A 20027-nucleotide genomic window follows, 5' to 3' on the forward strand; every position below is an offset into this window, starting at 1 on the left:
TTGAATACCTTTTGTGTCCCTGCAAATGTTCCACTTGATCAGAAACTCGGTGGCATTTCCAGTCAACCAACCTCCAAATGCCAAGCCAGCTTGGGACCTTCTCGCTCCAAACAAGGCTGGCTATGTGGCTCTAGTCAATCAGGTCTTTTCTATTTTTCTCTTCCTTGTTCTTTATTCTTTTTTTTTTTTTTTAATTTTTTTTTCAACGTTTTTTATTTATTTTTGGGACAGAGAGAGACAGAGCATGAACGGGGGAGGGGCAGAGAGAGAGGGAGACACAGAATCTGAAACAGGCTCCAGGCTCCGAGCCATCAGCCCAGAGCCTGACGCGGGGCTCGAACTCACGGACCGCGAGATCGTGACCTGGCTGAAGTCGGACGCTTAACCGACTGTGCCACCCAGGCGCCCCTGTTCTTCATTCTTTATCCTATAAAGGCTTCCTGCCTTCTACTCCATTGTGCAGTTCCCTGATTGGAGACTGCCCACTTCATGAAGTGTTTAATAAAGTTGGTTTGTATTACCTACTTTTTGTTAATTATTTTTTAACTCCAGTGCAGGGAAGCAGAATATACCACCTCAAAATGTGCCATTTTGGCATGTGGATTATTTGGAACTGTCATCAATCAAGACCCAGCAGGCTCAGGAAAAGCTTTTTGCCTCTCCAAATTCTAATTCTAGCAGAATTTAGAAAGGGGGTCTGTAGCAGAGAGAGAGCCACGACCAGAGGTAATGTTTTCATCCAAGAGACTTCTCTACATGGCAGGGCAAACATTGTGTACAAAACATTTGCTCTTCTCATCCTCCTGTGAATCACCTTTCTCCCCTTTGAAATCCTAGACCCCTACCCCTTTCCTTAGCTCAGGATAGTATTAAAGCCTCAATTACCTGACAGGCTGGGTCTCATATTTTTATGTGGCCCCCGAACATATGAAACCAATTTTTTTCCACCTGTTAATCTGACTTGTCAATCTAATTGTTATACCAGCCGAAGAACCTAGAAAGGAAGAAGTGAAAGTTTCTCCTCCCCTACACCAGACACCTCCCTCTTAAGGGCTGATCCTCTATTTTAATGCTTCTGTATCTTATCCAAGTTGACATGTAGGAAGTTAACCATTTTTTCCCCCTGTATTATTCCCTTCCCAAGCATCATGAGCCATATATGAATCTTGTACTCCATACCATGCACTTAATACTGGTTTCATATAATCCCACACTGCAAGCCCTATAATGGCTTTAGAAATAAGAAAATAGAAACACGAAATGAGAAAATGGTCTTTGGCAAAGGTCACTCTGCTAGTAAGGGCTTTTGACTCCAGACTGCTTGTCTCCAAAGCTATGCCGTTTCCCTCATGCTACACTTGGGAAGAGGGGGATCCACTCCTCTCTAGCCTTTTTTTTTAAATATCTATTTCTTGTGAGATACACACACACACACACACACACACACACACACAGAGTGCGAGCAAGGGAGGGACAGAGAGAGAGGGAGATATAGAATCTGAAGCAGGCTCCAGGCTCTGAGTTGTCAACACAGAGTCTGACGCAGGGTTTGAACCTATGAACCATGAGATCATGACCTAAGCCGAAGTCGTATGCTTAACTAACTGAGCCACCCAGGCGCCCCCACCCCTCTCTAGCTTTGAGTCCCCATCGTCCTCATCCTCTGGTGGATGATGGGTGGTGGAGGGGGCACTGCTTTTTTTTTCTAGCTTTGGTTGTGTATGGCAGTTCCTCTTTGCCTCAATTTCAACATTTGTAGAGTGGACACAAATACCTAGGCCAGCTTGTCCTGTAGGAGTCATGTGAGGACCCATAGGATAAAACTTCACTTTACATGAAAGCAACTGGCTCCTTGCAGGAGACTGTGGGATGTGGAGGGGGGTGGGAGAGGGGCGTCATAGAAAACTCACCTGTTGTTGGGATGTTCACCTGACTCAGGAAGTCCCTACCCTCCTAGCCAATTATGCCCTGTTTCCATGTTGCCTCTTCAAATGCTTTATAAAATTTGGTCTTTTCCCAAGTCCCTTGAGAAGAGTTTCCACTGCTTGTGAGTCACTGTGCTCCCCCAATCCGTGGGTTGCTTTCTTTTGAATGAAAGACATTAAACAAAACTGTTTTCGTTTTGTGATTTGGCAGTTCAGGCCCCCTCAGACCTGGAGCATCAGATCCCTTCCCACCATTTTCCTTCAAGATGCGTCCATAAATATATCAAAAGTAACTATCCTCCTCCCCACGTTTTTCATTTCATTAAAAAGGGAAACTCTACGAGGGGCGGGGATTCCATACATTTTATTTGCCAGACTGACCCGGCGGGGATTCTCAATAAATATTAGTTGAATGAATTACGCAACTTTAAATATTTATACATGATCACCTCTAGTTCCGCGTCTTTTATAATAGATTCGAAATGTGTCTTCAGGTTCAGTGTCTCCATTGAGATGGGCTTTTGTACAGCCCTAAGGCACGACCTTCTCACCTACAGCACGGAGTGTAAATAGAGCTGAGGCAGCAGTCCTTGTCTTCAGTCCAGACATACTTTAGAATTTCCATCCGGCCAAACTGGCTTCTCTGTCCTTGTGTACTCTGACCTCCAGGTCCTGTGGATCCACACTTGGCTCTCCGGTTATTGGGAACTTGTGGTGAGACCTGCTCCTAACGCCCACAGAAGTCATTCATGAGGAACCAATTCCATAAGGGCAGAGATCACACCTGACCAAAATCAGCGTAGGCTCAGCACAGTGCCAGGAATACGGTTAATGCGTTGGTTAGTGAATCCATTTCTGGCTACTACGTCTGCTTCTTCTGGAAATGTCTGCCATTCCTATATTCTTGCCCTTTTGGCTGCCAGACTCTAGGTCTACTCCTGACCTCCAAGCCCTAGAATGGGAGCTGTCATTCTTATGATGGACGCTGCATGTACATTTTGTGGAGACACTTCTAAGCCCCTTGCTTGGGGTTGGCTGATAAACTCACCATCACATTTCCAGGAAGAGATGGTTACCCATTCATGGTTTGAGGACATTTCTCAGGAGTGGATGGAATTAGGAACTCATCTGAAGGACCTCAAATCTGAAGATAGTCGCTCTGGAAGGAAGTCAGTAATTCATTCTTCCTTGATATTTCTGGTCAATTCAGTGATTTTTTTTTTTTTTTTACCATTTTCTTTTTTTTTTTTATGGTGAAAAATTTTATATTTAGATTTAGCCAGCTGGACTCAGTTTAGATGATCCCAATTTTGTTGGCAACATCCAAAACATCATAGTCGGGAGCCAGTCGAACATACGTTTCCTTTTCTCCATCAGGCCTGATCAGAGTGTTGACCTTGGCCACGCCAGTATCGTAGAGCTTCTTCACGGCCTGTCTGATCTGGTGCTTGTTGGCCTTGACACCCACAATGAAACAAGTGTGTTGTGTCTTCCATTTTCTTCTTCACGGCTGACTCGGTAGTCAGGGGGAGCTTGATGATGGCACAGTGGTCAAGCTTGTTTCTCCTGAGGCTGCTCTTCCCAGGATATTTGGGCTGCCTTTGGAGACGCGGTGTTTTGGGCCGCCGGAATGTAGGTGACGTGCAGATCTTCTTCTTTTTTTATGACTGTGGACACCTTTCAGCACTGCTTTCTTGGCCTTCAAAGCCTTTGCTCTGGCTTTGGCTTTGGGAGGGGCAGGGGCTTCCTTCTTCGCCATCTTCATGAGGCAGAAGCAATGCACTGCTGTTTAGTTGATGACCTCATAGGTAAATAACGTTGGTGTGTCTGGGGATATGGGTGTAGAGTGGGGCTCCTCCATCTGTTAGGCAGATATAAAGATCAGAGGTAGAGGTGGGAGGGCTCTGGATCCCACCAGAAGACCCCACCATCCCAGACACTCTTCCTAGCCAGGGTCACCCAATTATTACTTAAGTTCCAACCACATTTATCTTGTTGAATGCTTAATGAACTGCACTTTACTTCCAATAATCCTATTGCTTTCCTAAGTAAAGTGCTAACTAAGCAAAGTGCTTTGCCCAATCTCATCTTTTCTGATCTGGTTGAGAGGAGAGACAAGACAGTATCACTACTTCTTCGAAGCATGATCTGTGAAGGATTAAGCTTTAAAGCTTAGCACGTTAGTAGTCTGACTAGGGAGAGGGTGCAAACACGATGCAACATAGCTAGACCAAAGAAAAGCAGCAGAAATTTCTCCCACCTCCGGCTTACTGGTGGCTCAGCAGCAAGCTGGCATTGCCTCCCCAGCCCTCTGAGGCATGACCCAAGCCTTGGACTTTTCTCAACCCAAATCTTCAGGATCCTGCTGATTTTCCCTAGAACTTCTTCTCTCCCTTTCTATTTGTTCCATATTACCCCATTCAACTCCTAACACATAATTCTCATTTATTCTGTTTATTCTTGGGTAACCCTCAGCAAAGAGAATGGGAACATACCGGGGAAACGTTTAATACCAGAGAATACAAGATCTTTGGGGCCCAAGACATTTTTCGCTAAGCTTGAACCAGGAAAAAGGATGAGACAAGTAAGGTGAATCTCAGCTCTAAAGCTTCTTACCTTTTGAGGTATTTGCACTGAGAAATAAAGTGTTTTTTCTGGATTTTCCTCTGGAATAGTTTTCTATTAAAAAAAAAGAAGAAACCATAGGGTCAGCTCGACAAGGCCAAAGAGACACCCAGAGTCTAGAGAAGGGAAAGCAGAGATGGGAGAAGGGGCAAGAAGGAAGAGAGGTTCTGGACCAGGAATGGGGAAAGGAGAAGCTCTTGTTGGTGAGTGTTATTATAATTATTAATAACTTCTTTTCAAGAAGGCATTGCCTGATTTTTAAACTGTGCTGTATTTAAATAAGTTTAAAAATGTGTAAGATATAGAAGTCCTGTGAGCTATGAGCAGCCTAAGGTGATGGAAGTATAATGGGAAGTAATATTGTTAAAGGTGCAAGTAAATTTTTCCATTAGCCTGAAGGGTCCTTGGAGCAAATATGTGAGGATCACTGATGGGTCAGAACAACAGAACTACATTATAACTTAAACATCAGGCCAGAGTCACGCTTTTCTACATGCCGTCCTTTGAAAGAGAAATTGGGCCAGTTGAGTGGCCCTTGTGAACTGTGGAGGGACGGGAGGATTCCATGGATCACATGGTGAGCATTACTGGCTGGGTCAGAAACAGAGGCCACCAAATCCTGCACAAGACAGAATTCATAAGGACTTGGGGAGACACATGGGGTTTCAAGGACTATACATCCTCATACCCATGTTACCCAAGTCCATGCAGAAATTTCAACTAAAGCAAGAAGGGCCTTAGAGAATAAGATCAGGCTCCAGGAAAGATAGAAAAAGGACTCACATCAACGCAAGTGATTGTGTCGTAAACTGGGGTCTCTCCAGACGGGGGGTGGTAGTTAGGAATTTCCTGATGAGTGTCCATTCCCTTCCTCTCTTCAATGGACTCTGAAAGTGAGGCGGGAGAGGATCAGGGCCAAACCTCCTTCCACTCACCACCCCCACCAGCTCACCCCCTGGAAGACCCACTTAAGGTTACTGCCATGCTGAGTCCCTACAACTGAAGGGTGTTTCAGGACATGGGACTCTCAGTGCTACACTCAGGGAGATCCCACGATGAACTGGTTACTCTCAGCACTTCACTTCCCAATTTTTGGGCCAAGTCAGCCAAAAGGGGAAGCAGAGCAAGTCAGAAATGCCTTCAGAGCTCTTTCAAGAGGGAAGAAAGATTTTGACATTTGCAATTTATACACAACTGGTGCTTAGGTCCCTCCCCAACACCCCACACGAACAGTATCAGTGGGAACCTGAGGAAACAAATCAGCAGGGTTTAGGGATGCAGAGCCTGGGATATGGCATGGAAAGAGGCAGAGACAGACTTCTCCAGGAGGAATGCATCTAGACTGAGGTACAGAGTAAAGAGAGGTCTCTGGAATTGGTCCGGTGACGAGGGCCAGAACTGGTTTGGGGCCTCTGACAAGGATGGGGATTGGAAGCGCTGATTAGAGTGTGCCGCTCTATGGGACCTCAGAGTTGGAGGCTGTCACCTCCCGGGTCGGGGGAGCAGAGCCAGCAGTGTGGGGTTTGTGTCATCCGGAGAGCCAGCAAGTCCCTTTGGGGGAAGGGTAGGGGTGGCACTGGGGAGGGAACTGGGAGGAGTTTGGTCTTAGGGGAGGAGTTAAGGACTCCGGCACTCGCTTACTCCAGAACTAAGGAGTGAAGGTTGATTGTGTTCTCCTTGAGGACACAGAGTATGGCTTCTTCATTTCTGTATCCTTAGTGCCTACTATTGAGCCTGGCACACAGCTCAACGTATGTTTGTTGAATAAACGAGGGGGCACACACACGGGTGAGGCTGAAGGCAAAAAGAGTGTATGCTCTACCTTTTCTTTTTTCTCTCTGCATAATCAACAGAAACGGCATCAGTGCAAAGGCAATGATCAGCAACAGCACCCCCAGGGAAGCCAAGATCATGAAGGATTCTGAGTCAGCAGCCGCACCTTTAAAGACAGAATGGGTGGAGGCACAGGGAAGGGAGAAGAGTCAGATAGGGAAAATGACCCAACTTTTGAGGCAAGTGCCACCTCCCTCCCAGTCTGGTAAGTTCCCGGGGGTCTCCAGTTTTCACGGGCTGTTCCCAAGGGGACCAGGGACTGAAGAAGGTATAGGTCCTGAGACCAGAGGCCCCTGGAGAGAGAGAGGAGAGAGAGTCACCTTCACAGAGCTTCCAGGCAAAGATGGGGTTTGAAGAGTTGCTGCTGATGGGGTTCCTGACCACACAGATGAAGATCGTGTCCCTTTCTCCCAGCCTCCAGGATATGGGGAGGATGGAGCCATTATGGGACTCATTGGCTGCCTGCCCCAGGGACTCCCAGCTGTAGGTCACATCCTCTCCTCCCTGGTCCATGAAGCATGTCAGATTGGTGAGACAGGTGCCATTCTCATTGTTCTGCAGACCCATGGTAACTTTGGGCTTTGATAGGTGTTCTGCAAAAGAGAAACAGACCACCAAGGGTGGAAACTATGCCTTTTCTGAATTATTCTTGTAGATCTCGGACTGAATCTCTGCGGTGCTACAGAGCAGAGAGGGAGCAGCAGTTCAGGGAAGAATTCTTATTCTTGTCTGGGAAGGAGCTACCTAGGTCTGCTTTCCCACAGCTACCTAAAAGCACCGATAGCAGTAGAAATAATAATAATACAACAAGAAAGCAGCTGCCGTTTTCAACACACAGCTATACGGCCAGCCTTGTGCTAGATGCATTGTGGCTGTGAGCTAATTTTATCCTTTCCAGAGGCTCCCCATTCTTCTGTCCTCAGGCTTCCTTGAAGCGACTTTCGCTTTACTCTCCGGGAGAGAATAGTGTGGGAATAATACCTCTGGTCCCCCCCCCCCTCCCTTCTGCTCACTGTTCTCCCATAGAGAATGAGCAATTTGCTCATTGATGAGAAGGTGAGAGCCTGACATCCACCCTCTACATTTCTCTACTACATCTGTCTACTTTGCGCTGTTACGATTTCTGTTTAGATGTGGTTTGACCTTTTCCCCCTCCCCCAGCTAGTCTGGCCACATAATGCGTGTCCCCCTGATCCCCTCAATTATGTCCATATGGAGGGCCACCTGGCTCAAGGTCCATAGCCTACATCTTAAGGGCAAACCTGGAGGCCCATCTCCTGGCATCCCTTGTACTGTAGCTCAGTGAGTGAGACAACTATTCTTACAGCTGCTTGAGTCATTGTTTTGTAAGTTCATCTTCCCTGAGTGATCTAGAGTTGGGGGAAAATATTTCTCCTATCTAGCTTCGTCCGAAAAAAGAACTGATATTTTTATCTTCCTCCTGATTCTTGTGTCCGTTTCTCAATTGGTTGGCGTTGGTAGGGGAGAAGGTGTAATTGATGTTTATACACAAAAGTCTTTCTAAGATAGGGATCACTTTCTTCCTCATCACAGATACGGAAACGAAGTTTCACAGAGCTTAAGTAACCTGGCGAAGGCTATGCAGTTAGTTGGCAGAGCAGCCAGCATTTGGCTTGTGTGGTCGCTGTGTCCCACATCATCCATTGTCTATACTGCATTGCCTCTCACAGTCTCTGAACAGGAAGGGAACTTAGGGGTCAACTACATTCACTTCATCCATGCAAGAGTTCCCTCTTCCACATTCTTGCTAAGAGTTCATCCAACCTCTGCTGGAACAGCTCCAATATCAGAGTTTACCACTTTATGAAAACAGTCATCCACTTTGGGAACTGATTCTGCTCACCATAGACACGCAGCCTATACTCCTGGCTGAAGGAGTCTTTGAGGGAAGAGCTGTATATCACCATGCGGTAGTCACCAGAGTCATTCTTACTCAGTTTGCTGAGCTTCAGGGAGTAGTTTCCTTGTAAAAACTTCACCCTTTCCTTGTTATGACTGTGGGTCACTATGACGTTGGCTTGTCTGTCTGGCATTTTTGGCTCTATGGTGACGAGAGGGGTTGTGTTGAACGTCCAGACGATAGTGTCTATCTGAATTCCTGGGAGCTTCAGAGGGAAAGTCACAGACCCACCAAGGTTACCAACCAGCTCCTTCGGGGCTCCAGAGGTTGCTGGCCCTGCAGAGACAGAGAACCGTAAAATAAACCCATGTCCCTGCCCTTGTCACCAATTAGTCGCCTGCTTTGGGTCCTGGGAAGGTCCTGAGAAACCCTGTGGAGCCAACCCAACCAACCTCTGGGAAACCCTTTGAAACCTCACTCACACGAAGGCACTGAGGTCAGAGCGCCTTGCCTGAAAGCAGTGACTGCAGGCGAACCCATCCCTTCCCAGAGACCTCAGTCTGGAAAGACCACACTCTGAGGTAGGTCATAAGGCCCAGCTCCATCCTTGACAAGTTCCCGTTAGGGGACAAGTGGGGAGCTTACTGTCCCCATCCCCCAGACTCCCTTGGGAGAACTGATTTGGATGCAGAAGCACAGACCAGACACTGGGGAGGGAGCTCTAAGTTCCTAATGATAACAATATCTGGGAAACTTGGTCTTCTGTTTTAGGGTAGACTAAGGTGCATTCAAGATCATCCCTGAGTGAGGTTCTCATTGACCTGAATTTCAGTGTCCTTCGTTGAGTGGAAAGGCAAGGGGTGAGTTACTGGATGCTCTGCAGTATGTCCAGGGGCACCCGTGATCCTTACGTCCAACAATTAGGACTTGTAGTGAGGCTTATTTAACTCTTAAAACAATGCTTAGAGGAAGGATTCATATATATATATATATATATATATATATATATATATATATATATATGGAACTTGAGCCACAATGAGGTTAAATGACTTGTTGAAATTACAGTCTGTAAGAGGGAAAGCCCACATCAGTACCCACAGGGTCGAGGTCTTATAGGTCACTGTTTACAGATGAGAGAACTAAATGCCAGAGGCTGAGAGAACTTACTCAAGGATCACAAATAGCGGTGAACCAAAACCAGAACCCAAAGCTTCTTAAACGTGTTCTCCGTAAAAGCACAAAACCCAGTTTTCTTCCCTTCTGCCTCTTACCGTAATGCATCACGCTGAAATTTCTAAGAGAATTTTTATTAGTTCCATCACGGAAAGCACAAAAAGGAAAAAAAAAAACAAACGAAGAAAACCTTTTTAAGTCATCTCTCTGCCCAGTGTGGGGCTGGAACTCATAACCCCGAGATCAAGGGTTGCATGCTCTACCTACTGAGCCAGCCAGATGCCCCAAGAAAATCTCTTTCAAATCCAACAGAGCAGCCAAACTATAGGTTCCTGACCATTGTATTATAATGAGGTAACTGCTGGTCCCCATTATGACTTTTGTAGGCTGCTTGCACTTTTGCCGTAGTTGGTCCTTCGACCATAAAAATTATATTTTATAACGTTTATTTATTTTTGAGACAGAGAGAGACAGAGCATGAACAGGGGAGGAGCAGAGAGAGAGGGAGACACAGAATCTGAAACAGGCTCCAGGCTCTGAGCTGTCCGCACAGAGCCCGACGCGGGGCTCGAACTCACGGACCGTGAGATCATGACCTGAGCCGAAGTCAGACGCTTAACCAACCGAGCCACCCAGGCGCCCCAAAAATTATATTTTATGACTGCTTTGGCATAACGATGAATTGTAATGCCAGCTGGATTCATTATTATATATTAATTGTTATCATTATACTTGCTTTTCTTCTGATTCTGAAATTAAAACTATTGTAGGTCCCGGGCACTGTGCCTCAGTGGCTCTGTATGATTGACCAAGCATCCAGGTTCTATTTCTATATGTTGCCATATTTTTTAAATCGAAGTAGAGTTTCATATTAGTTTTAGGTGTGCAACACAGTAAGCCAACAATTCTATACGTGACGCAGTGTTCCCTATGATAAGCATAGTCACCACCTGTCACCAGACTAAGTTATTACAATATTATTGACTCTAATCCCTGTCCTGTACTTTTCCTCCCTGTGACTTATTTATCTTATAGTTCAAAGTTTGTACCTCTTAATCTTCTTCACCTATTTCACTCCACCCCTCAACCTCTCTGGCAACCACCAGTTTGTTTTCTGTATTTATGAGTCTGTTTCAATTGTTTTGGTTTTTGGTTCCACATATCAGTGAAATCATATGACGTTTGTCTGTCTCTGTCTGACCTCTATCACTTAGCATAACCCCCCTGGGTCCATCCATGTGATTGCAAATGGCAAGATCTCATTCCTTTTCATGGCTTAGTAATATTCCATCATGTATATACATCACATCCTCTTTATCCATTTGTCTATTCATAGACACTTGGGTTTGCTGCCACATCTTGGCTATTATAAATAATGCTGCAATAAACAAAGGGGGGGGTGTATGTATCTTTGCGAATTCGTGTCTTCATTTTCTTTGGGTAAATACCCAGTGGTGGAATTACTGGGTCATATGATATTTCTGTTTTTAATTTTTTGAGAAAACGCCATACTGTTTTCCACAGTGGGTGCACCATCGACATTCCCACCAACAATGTGCTAGGATCGCCTTTTCTCCACATCCTCACCAACACTTGTTATTTCTTGTCTTTTGGATCCTAGCCATTCTGATAGGTGGGAGGTGATACCTCAGGGTGGTAGATTTGCATTTCCCTGATAATTAGTGATGTTGAGCATCTTTTCATGTGTTGGTTGGTCATCCCTACGTCTTCTTTGGAAAAATGCCTCTTCAGGTTCTCTGCTCATTTTTCATTGGATTATTATTATTGTTATTTTAGCATTGAGTGTTACCATAATATCTTCTACCCCTGTGGCACCGCTGTAACTTATCCCTCTTCTAGTAAAATACAAATTCCTGTACTGGCCTCTCCAGATATCGAAAATGGCTGCACTATTTTTTCCATAGTCTCTGTTACAACCCAACTACTCTGACAGAGTTCCCAATATAGTTGCTATGTATTAAGGTTGAATCCGTGCCCAACCCTTGTTGTAAAGATTATGCCTAATACGTAAAACGATTCTGAAAACTTGGAATTTTGATCCCTTTGCACAGGGATCAGCAACCTATAATCCATGGGCCAAATGTGGCCCGCTGCCTGTTTTGGTAAAGAAAGTTCAAATTGAACACAGCCATGTTCTTGTGCTTACATAGTGTCTCTTGCTGCTTTTCCATTACCAAGGCTGACTTGAGAAGTTACAATAGAGATTATATCCTCTGCAAAGGCTAAAATATTGACTATCTGACGCTTTACAGCAAAGGTTGTCAGCTCATGATTGGATGAGAAAACCGAGATTCAAAAAAAAAAACCTAAGTAACTTGTCCAAAGGCACAAAGCTAGTAGGTGATGATTTGTTGAGGATTTAACCCAATGTCCCCCCATTGGTTTAGTCTGAAGGCCCTGGGGCATTTGTGCCAGCTCTAGCCCTCTCCCCTTCATCAGCTCCCAGGAGGGCTCAGATGTCAACCCTGAAGACTTTGGGCCTCACAGATCCTGGTTTCCCCTTCATGTCCTTCGGTGAACTTCCCTCAAGCCCGAGCTGAGCTGCTGGTGCCCCAGAGTAAGGGAATCTGATGCCACTAAATGTTCACCTAGTCCCCCTAGTCCCTCGATCACAGTTTTGGGATCTTGACCAACCTTTTTTTTTTGGGGGGGGGGGGTAAATTTGTGTCCAAAAGTACTGGCTTCTTCCCAACCTTTTTCTTTGCGGGCGGGGGGGGGGTGTAAATTTATGGCTTCTTCCCCTGGGCAAATGCCTTTTGAGGGGCTGATTCCTGTTTGAAACATTTCTGGCCCCTTGTCCCCATAATTTATCAGTCAGTGCATATATATTTTAGATCCATCAACCATTTATTAAATCATTATGTTAAATAATCTGATTTTTCAAAAAGCTTCTCCCCTGCATCTCTAATACTGAAGTAGGATGGTTTCCAGTGGCTTAACCATCTCAACGGGTGTCTAAACAGTCCCAGTACATGCAACAAAGTCCATTTCGTTTTCAATTTTTGACTGATCAACTAATGTTTGTGTCCTTTTACTTCAACAATAAGGTGAATATTCTGCAGCCAAATGAAGGTCGGGTATCCCCTGGCCCTAAATAGGTGCAGTCCTGGATTTAGGGCACCTTTGACTAATATCATTTTCGCATGAGGTCTGGGGGGAGATGCGTAAGCTGGGGAGGTGGCAAAATGCAAGGATGTGGCTTTAGTGGCTGTGTGCACCCATTTAGGCCATGCACGATTATTCTTCTCACTTGTTCACACATGTGGTTCTATTTTTTTCAGGCTGAATGTCAAGAGATGCAAATTTCGTGTGGCAATATACATAAAAAAATTCATTGCTCCTTGTCAGTATGAAATTGGAAGACCTCATGGTGCAAATTGCCCACAGGAGCCTAGAGGGAGTCTATCGTTCTACCTTAATTGTATCTTCAGGATGAAAAGACAGGTCATGAAAGAAGAAAGTGGTTCCATGCCATTCCCCAAATGTGAGTTGAGAGGCTAGGGGGCCGGGTGGGTGCGTCCTAACCAGTTTTATTTCCTCCTCTGTGGAAAGACCTTCCCAGAGTTTCACAACTCGGTTTTTCAGAGTTGGTGGGGGGGAAAAGGGATCCAGAAACAAGAGACTTCTCTTCTCAGTATGCCAAGACTGAACCGGAGCTTTGCGTTCTGTGGTTGGCTTTTCCACCTGCCCTGATCCTATCGAATTTTACCATGCCTAGGTAGGTCATGGTTTCCTCTTTCAGTCACTCCTTCCCCTAGCAAGGATTTATTTTGTTCCACATTTGTGCCAGGAGTTCCATATTTGTGTCTAGGAGCTGAGGCTATAACTAGGGAGCAACTCCTCCTCATGGGGTCAGGAGATAGTCGTTAATTAACTACCTGTATGGGTTATAAAACGGGATGTAGCAGGCGCTTGGGGAACCTACAGTAGGGAAAGTGAACTCCAGAGATTGAGTGGATACGAACACCCACCAAAAAGGCCCAGGAGGATTGGGCCTCAAGAGACTCATCTACCCTCCCACCTGGAGGACCGGCGCAGTGACTGTCCTAACTCGCCTCTTCCTCATCCACTTTACCCTTTCCTCATTTTGCAGCAGCTGCATGGGTTGGGTAAGACTGACAGGCGCCTAGCTCAAGGGTAGCCTTCCTCTGGCATGGTAATGAGCTCAACAGTATCACGTGACCTGGGCTGACTCCTCAAAAAGGTCCAGGGCTTTTGCTCAAGGGCAGGATGACCCTATGATGCCGTGAGAAGACATGACGTCACTGACTACCGCCGGACAAGCAGCCAGCCTCCCTCACCCGACTCCCGGTTTACTTTGTACCCCACATTTTTTTTTGTGCTTTATCCGTCTCTCTGCCCGTCCAAGTATTATTCAAGACCCATAAAGCCCTTCCCCGAGCAAGCTTCCACTTTTTTCTCACGTCCACCCCCTGAAATTTACCACACTTGATTTTCTACTTTAAAGTCCCCAGAAGGAGTTATTCCCCTGGGTGGTGGGTGAACGTACCATTCGTTGACCAATAACTGGTCACCTGGTGGTGAGGTCCGGGGTCACACCCAGGGAGGGATGGGGATGGCCAGGCCGTATGGAACAGTGTGAAAGGGGTAGTGCTCTGGCCTAACCGGGAGCCAGGAGACCCGGGTTCATTCTGGTTCCTCTGTGATAAGCAACAAACACTCGGTATCACTCTTTAGCTCCTAAACTGGTTTAATGGGCGTTAGGCTTTTTTATTTCTGAAAGTAACTCCATGAGATAGAGGTTACTAAAACTTCACCTTACTGATGAGGACACTGGGGCTCCAAGATGCTGAGTGATTTCCCCACGGCCCCGATCCGAGAAGTGGTGGATGTGGGACGAGAAGCTAGCGGGTCCTTCTGTCTCAGAGGCCTAAGCTCTTCACACGGCTGCCTGGCCACTGAGCACTTTGAGTTTCAGTGTTTTCAACTCTCATGGAGAAAAATAACCTTTATTTGCCAGAATTTGGGCTGGATGAAGGGGCGACATGGATTTGAAAGCATTTTGAGAAGTTCAGAGCCGTCTGCCAACGGGGGTGGGGAGGGAAGCCGTGTCTAGGAGACAGGCCTTGAGAACGCTTCTCATTTTTACTTCTCATTTCCCTAAGGATGGCTAGAAGCGAGAAACAGATTTCCCCAAATTTCTTTGGTTGGCTTCTCAGCAGGATGCACTTCTCAGAAGATGGTCTGGAGCCTAATGCTTTTGACCATTCACCGGCTAATTCACGGCAGAATGGTTATGCCCAATCACCCCGCATGGTAAGAACTCCCGCAGCAAACGTCCCCTGCCAACCTGCCTTTGGAGGTGGGGGTGGGGGGAGCTGGAGCAGGAGGCCCTCTGCCTTCTGTCCCGGCCAAGATTCAGATGTTTTGACAGCAGGAGCATCAGCCCTAAGACACTGTTCACAACAGGAAGGGACAACAGCTCCTCCCCTTTGTCACGTACCTTTCCTCTGGGTTATCACTTCCTCCACCATAACCTGTTTCCCCCCACAAGACTTAAGAGATGAGTGGAGAAGGGGGGAGCTGGGTGGCTCAGTTGGTTAACGGTCCATTAGCGGTCCATTAGAATGTACCAGCATCTCATGGCATCCTCTTCATGGAAGCCAGAGCATCTCAGAGCCGGGAGAGACCTTAGGGACTACGAAGTCCTATCCCACCTCACAGATGAGGAGACTGATGCTCCCTCCAAGGGTCACGGTGACGTGTGCTCAATCAGTGGAGCCAGGACTCCCAAGGCAGGGCTTCCCAAGCTATGCCCCCGCCCCCGCCCCCCCTGAGGCCGGTGGCAGCGCCTCAGGGTGTTTCTGGAGAGCTGAGAGAAGGGCCAGGGGGTGAGAGATGGGGAGGGGCGATGGGAAGGAGGCTGGGGAACTCTTCTTGCGACAGGGAGGCTTCCACGCCGTGCAGGAATTTACATGTTTGATTCTGCACAAGGTTGTGTTTCATAAAAGCAGACTGTTGCTTAAGAAAGAAAAACACCAATTTTGGAAACTACTGTTCTTTACCCAACTTCCCCTTACCTCATGTGCCACAGAAAGAGGATTTTAAATCAGCACCATGTCTTAGGTACGTGAGACAGAGGTTGCCCCTTGGTCATCTACACCCCCACTCCCTCTTGGCTCTTCTGGTCTTTTTCAACATCTCCTCAATACCTGCTCACCCACGTTTTCTGTTTTCCTTTCTTTCTTTCTTTTTTTTTTTTTTTTTTGGAGAGGGGTCGTGGAGGGGCAGAGGGAGAGAGAGAGAATCTTAAGCGGGCTCCACGCCCAGCGCGGAGCCTGACGTGGGGCTTGATCTCATGAAGGTGAGACCCTGACCTGAGCTGAAATCAAGAGTCGGATGCTTACCTGACTGAACCACCGAGGGTTGTTTTCCTTCTTTAAATTGTCTCCTCGGGGCGCCTGGGTGGCTCACTCGGTTAAGCGTCTGACTTCGGCTCAGGTCACGATCTCGCTCGTGGTCTGCGGGTTCGAGCCCCGCGTCGGGCTCTGTGCCGACAGCTCGGAGCCCGGAGCCCGCTTCGGATTCTGGGTCTCCCTCGCTCTCTGCCCCTCCCCCGCTCACGCCCTGTCTCTCTCTCTCACTCTCTTTCTCAAAAATAGAGAAACATCAAAAAATTTTTGAAAACATTGTCTCCTCAGCCCCGCTGTATCACTTAGTCCTCCCAAAATCTGTGAGGGAGAAGCGGACCATTGAGCCCATTTTCCAGATGAGAATCCTGAGTCCGCAAGAGCTGTTTCTTGGCCCCTCTGAACGTGGCCAGGGTGGTTCCTGTTGGTACATCCACATCCTGAACCTGGAGTGACCTGCTCTCTTCTTGGGCATCTTCAGTCCCTACCTTGGCCTCGGGTAGCTGGAGAGGTAAGGAATCTCAACAGCTCTCCTGGGGAAGATTCAGCTCAAATCCGCAATTACTGAGGGCTTCTCCGGGGTCCAGCGCATTGTCAGGCAACTGGGTGTGATGAAAAGAACACTAACTAGCTTTGGAAACCCAGTCCCTGCCCTACTTTTTAACGGCTGTACCACCTCGCCCAAGATACCTGACCTCTCCAGCCTGAGTTTGCCCATCTAAGAACGGAGGGTGATGACGTCTATCTCACAGGCTCACGAGGACACGGTGTGACAAACGCCTTGGACGTGCAGCAGGAGCGTAATACATGCGATTAGTACTGTACTTGTTTGGTACCTGGTATCTCATTTAAAACATCACAATAATTCTGCAAGTTAGGCTGTGCGCTCGTGTACAGAGGCCGAGGACCTTACTCACGACAATACGACGAGGTCAAACCCGGGGGTCCTTGTCCAGGGCTGGCACTGCTTCCTCTGCCCTGCCCACTAGAGGCCCTAGGACAATCGTGGACTCCCTTCAACCACGGGGGGTGTGGCACCCAGTGCTGCCCACAGCTCGCGTTCCAGGTAAGCACCTGGGGGTTTGAAAAGCCCTGCTGTTTCCTCCCCCACTTCACATTTTTCAAGTTCCACTTCTGATTACTGTTTCTATTCAGGGAGCCGTTTGTAAAGCGAAAGCCCACGGTAGGACCACCTGCTTCGAGCCAGGAGCTTCCTAAAAGCATGCAAAATTCTAATGAACTCGGGGAAGGCGAGGGTCTGCTGATGCTGAACGTTCAGTGAGGCCGGGAAGGATTGGGAGCAGCGACCGACTGTGTGGTCTGGGGCAGGTCACCGCAGGAAGTCGTGGGGCGCCCACAAACGGACCACCTGTGCCAAGTCCCCCGAGGGAGACCTCATGGGGGTGCCCTGCGAGTTGGGTGACTGGAGAGATATTCCTAACTGATGGGGCTCCAGGTCCTTTCTGAGAGCTCTGAGGTTAGTAACATCTTCAGAGAGTAGAACCCTTGGGACCGGAGAAGCAACAGCCTCAGTCCTTCGTGTTAGTAAACATTAAGTGCCTACAGAAGGAGCCGCTCTTCTGAGTGGACACGGGTTGAATTGGCCCGGTTAAGGGAGAAAATTCAAATCTTTCCTGCCAGTAGCCTCCCTGTTATGCACAGTCACTGAAAATATCTTTCTAAGTATATTTAAAACCTATTTTTAAATATGTACTTCTAAATATTGAAAAAAATATATACTTATAAATAAGGAAACATTCTCCAGTACGCTCTCATTTTGATTTTAAAGTTGCCCTCCAAGGGAAGGAAGGCTGAGGCTCGGGGAAGATAACATCTTTTATTTAATTCATGGCAGAACACAGGTCTTTCTGATTTCCAGCACCCTTCCTTCAGCCCTTCCTTCCCTGGGACAGTCAGAAGGGGCGACGGTCCCCAGAGCCATTCTTTCTCCTCTCGTTTCTTCGTGTCCTCTGATTTAGAGGTCACGAGATGCAGAAAATAATATGAGATGAGGGAGCAGAACTTCCTGAGTTGGCCAGAGTCCCAGAGTGGACTCCAAAGCCTAGAGGTGTACAGGATGGGGAAGGCAGTCAGGAGAACAGGACGGTCTGGACTCACCCGGATGCTGGCAGAGAAGGACAAGGATGAAGCATGCTGGGTAAGCAAGCATGTTGTTGTCTGGATGTCAGTCACTCAAATGATTCCGCCTCCTTTGCACAGTGCACACACCTCTCCTTTAGCTGACGTTTTTATAGGAGGGACCGTGAAAGTGACATGTGACCATGAGCTGTCTCTAGTTTTTTTTTTTTTCATGCTTGTTTCACTTTAGTTGTAGGTGGTCAATGAAAGGTGTCAGGAGTGAACTGAGTCCCAAAGGTGATGCAGACCCCATTTTACAGAGAAGAAACCAGGCTCACAGAGGCTAGGAATTGATTAAGGCCACGCAACCAGTCTTTTCTGCTATATTACATCATCTCTCAGATATTCAGAACAGAGGAAATGGAAGCAAAGAGAAGGTCAGAAGGAGGAACAAAGGGTGGCACAGGGAATAATAACAATATTTATTGGGCTTTGCTAAATCCCAGGAGCATATGCATTTTTTTTTTAAATTCCTGTGAGATACCACCATAATTCTTATTTTCTAGACGAGAAAGTGAAGGCTTGGACAATATTACAGCAAAATTAAAAAGTTATTTTAATTAAAAGAAACCATTATGAGAGGCAAAAAGACAAGCCATATAGTCTGAAAAGGTATTTTTAATACTTTAATTCCACAACAGTCTTATATCCATAATCCATAAAGAAGTCTTACATATCAATAAGAATTAGGCAGACGACCCAATGCATAAGCGACTGAAATAGATACTTCATTAAAAAAAATTTTTTTAAGTTTGTTCATTTATTTTGAGAGGGAGAGAGAGAAAGAGAGAGTGGGGGAAGGGCAGAGAAAGAGGGAGACAAAGAATCCCAAGCAGGCTCCTCACTGCCAGGGCAGAGCCCAACATGGGGCTCGATCCCACAAACCGTGAGTTCATGACCTGGGCTAAAACCAAGAGCTGGATGCATGACAATCATAAATGTGTCTCAGTAGTAATCACAGATCTTCAAAAAGCAGAAAAAAAAAAGTTCCTCTTGGATAGAAGCCCAGGAGTATGATTGCTGAGTCAGATGGTAAATGTCTGTTTAATTTCTTAAGAAACTGACCGACCATTTTCTAGAGTTGTAACATTTTACATTCCCACTGGTGCTTTGGGACAGCTTTGAGTCTTCTATATCTTCATCAGCATTTGCTATTGTTACTATATTTTATTTTAGCTGTTTTAATAGATGTGCAGTAGTATCTTATTGGGGTTTTAATATTTAGTGTTTAAATCTCGGATCCATCTTGAGTTGATTTTTGTATAAGGTGTGAAGTTTAGACTGAGGTGCATTTTCTCTGCCTGAAGATGTTCAATTATTCCAGCACCATTTGTCGAAAAGATAATCCTTTCTATATTTAAATGATTTTGCAATTTACGGAAAAATCACGTGGCCATACTTGCATGGGTGTATTTTGGGTTATCTATTCTGTTCCATTCATTTACGTAATGTGATCACTGTTTTCCTAGAGCCCAAGTCTACTATTTTATTATTTCTTTGCTTCTTCTTCTTTGTTGCCATTGCCGTTCTTCTGTTTTACTTTCTTAGTCATTCTGTGGGTCACTTGAAATATTTTTTAAATTTCAGTTCATTCTTTTTTTTTTTTTTTTTAGTATTTATTTATTTCTGAAAGAGAAAGAGCATGAGCAGGGGAGGGGCAGAGAGAGAGGGAGACAGAGGATCTGAAGCGGGCTCCGTGCTGTCAGTGCAAAGACCAATGTGGGGCTCGAACTCACGAACCGTGAGGTCATGACCTGAGCAAAAGTCAGACCCTTAACCAACTGAGTCACCCAGGTGCCCCTTGAATATTTTTTATAGTTTCATTTTGATTTATCTACAGTATATATATTTTTTAATGTTTTATTTATTCTTGAGAGAAAGAGAGAGCACGAGTGAGGAAGGGGCACAGCGAGAGAGGGACACAGAATCGGAAGCAGGCTCCCGGCTCTGAGCTGTCAGCACAGAGCCCGACGTGCGGCTCAAGTCCACGAGCTGTGAGATCATGACCTGAGCTGAAGTCGGACGCTCGACCGACTGAGCCACCCAGGCGCCCCATATCTACAGTGTATCTTGAAC

At 46.4% G+C, this 20027-nt stretch overlaps 1 protein-coding gene across 2 annotated transcripts; it reads right to left on the reverse strand.

The window, feature by feature from the left end:
• Positions 1-1592: 1592 nt before the first annotated feature.
• On the reverse strand, positions 1593-18311 carry SLAMF7 (SLAM family member 7). 2 transcript variants are annotated; one of them, XM_042925479.1, is made up of 7 exons: positions 17931-18310; positions 8248-8580; positions 6704-6976; positions 6373-6489; positions 5334-5437; positions 4542-4604; positions 1593-3684 (listed from the first exon to the last, which is right to left on the reverse strand). In XM_042925479.1, exons 1-7 carry the CDS (start codon positions 17980-17982, stop codon positions 3448-3450), a joined length of 1179 nt encoding a protein of 392 aa, XP_042781413.1. In that variant the 5' UTR covers positions 17983-18310; the 3' UTR covers positions 1593-3447. The 2 variants fall into 2 exon arrangements, with proteins under 2 accessions (XP_042781413.1, XP_042781414.1); XM_042925480.1 differs by having other exon boundaries at positions 3603-3786; positions 17931-18311.
• Between the last annotated feature and the right edge of the window lie 1716 nt (positions 18312-20027).

Source organism: Panthera leo, chromosome F3 (assembly GCF_018350215.1).
Source record: "Panthera leo isolate Ple1 chromosome F3, P.leo_Ple1_pat1.1, whole genome shotgun sequence".
NCBI classification, from domain to species: Eukaryota; Metazoa; Chordata; class Mammalia; order Carnivora; family Felidae; genus Panthera; species Panthera leo.

Bases quoted from the DNA above. Each gene is read 5' to 3' on its own strand.
- SLAMF7 (XM_042925479.1), bottom strand. From the start codon at position 17,982: ATGCTTGCTTACCCAGCATGCTTCATCCTTGTCCTTCTCTGCCAGCAT. The intron at 6,977-8,247 runs GTGAGCAGAATC...TCTCTTTTGCAG, and splicing joins GTATAGGCTGCGTGTCTATG to AACACCTATCAAAGCCCAAA. The intron at 3,685-4,541 runs GTAAGAAGCTTT...TGCCTCATGAAG, and splicing joins CAGTGCAAATACCTCAAAAG to ATGGCGAAGAAGGAAGCCCC.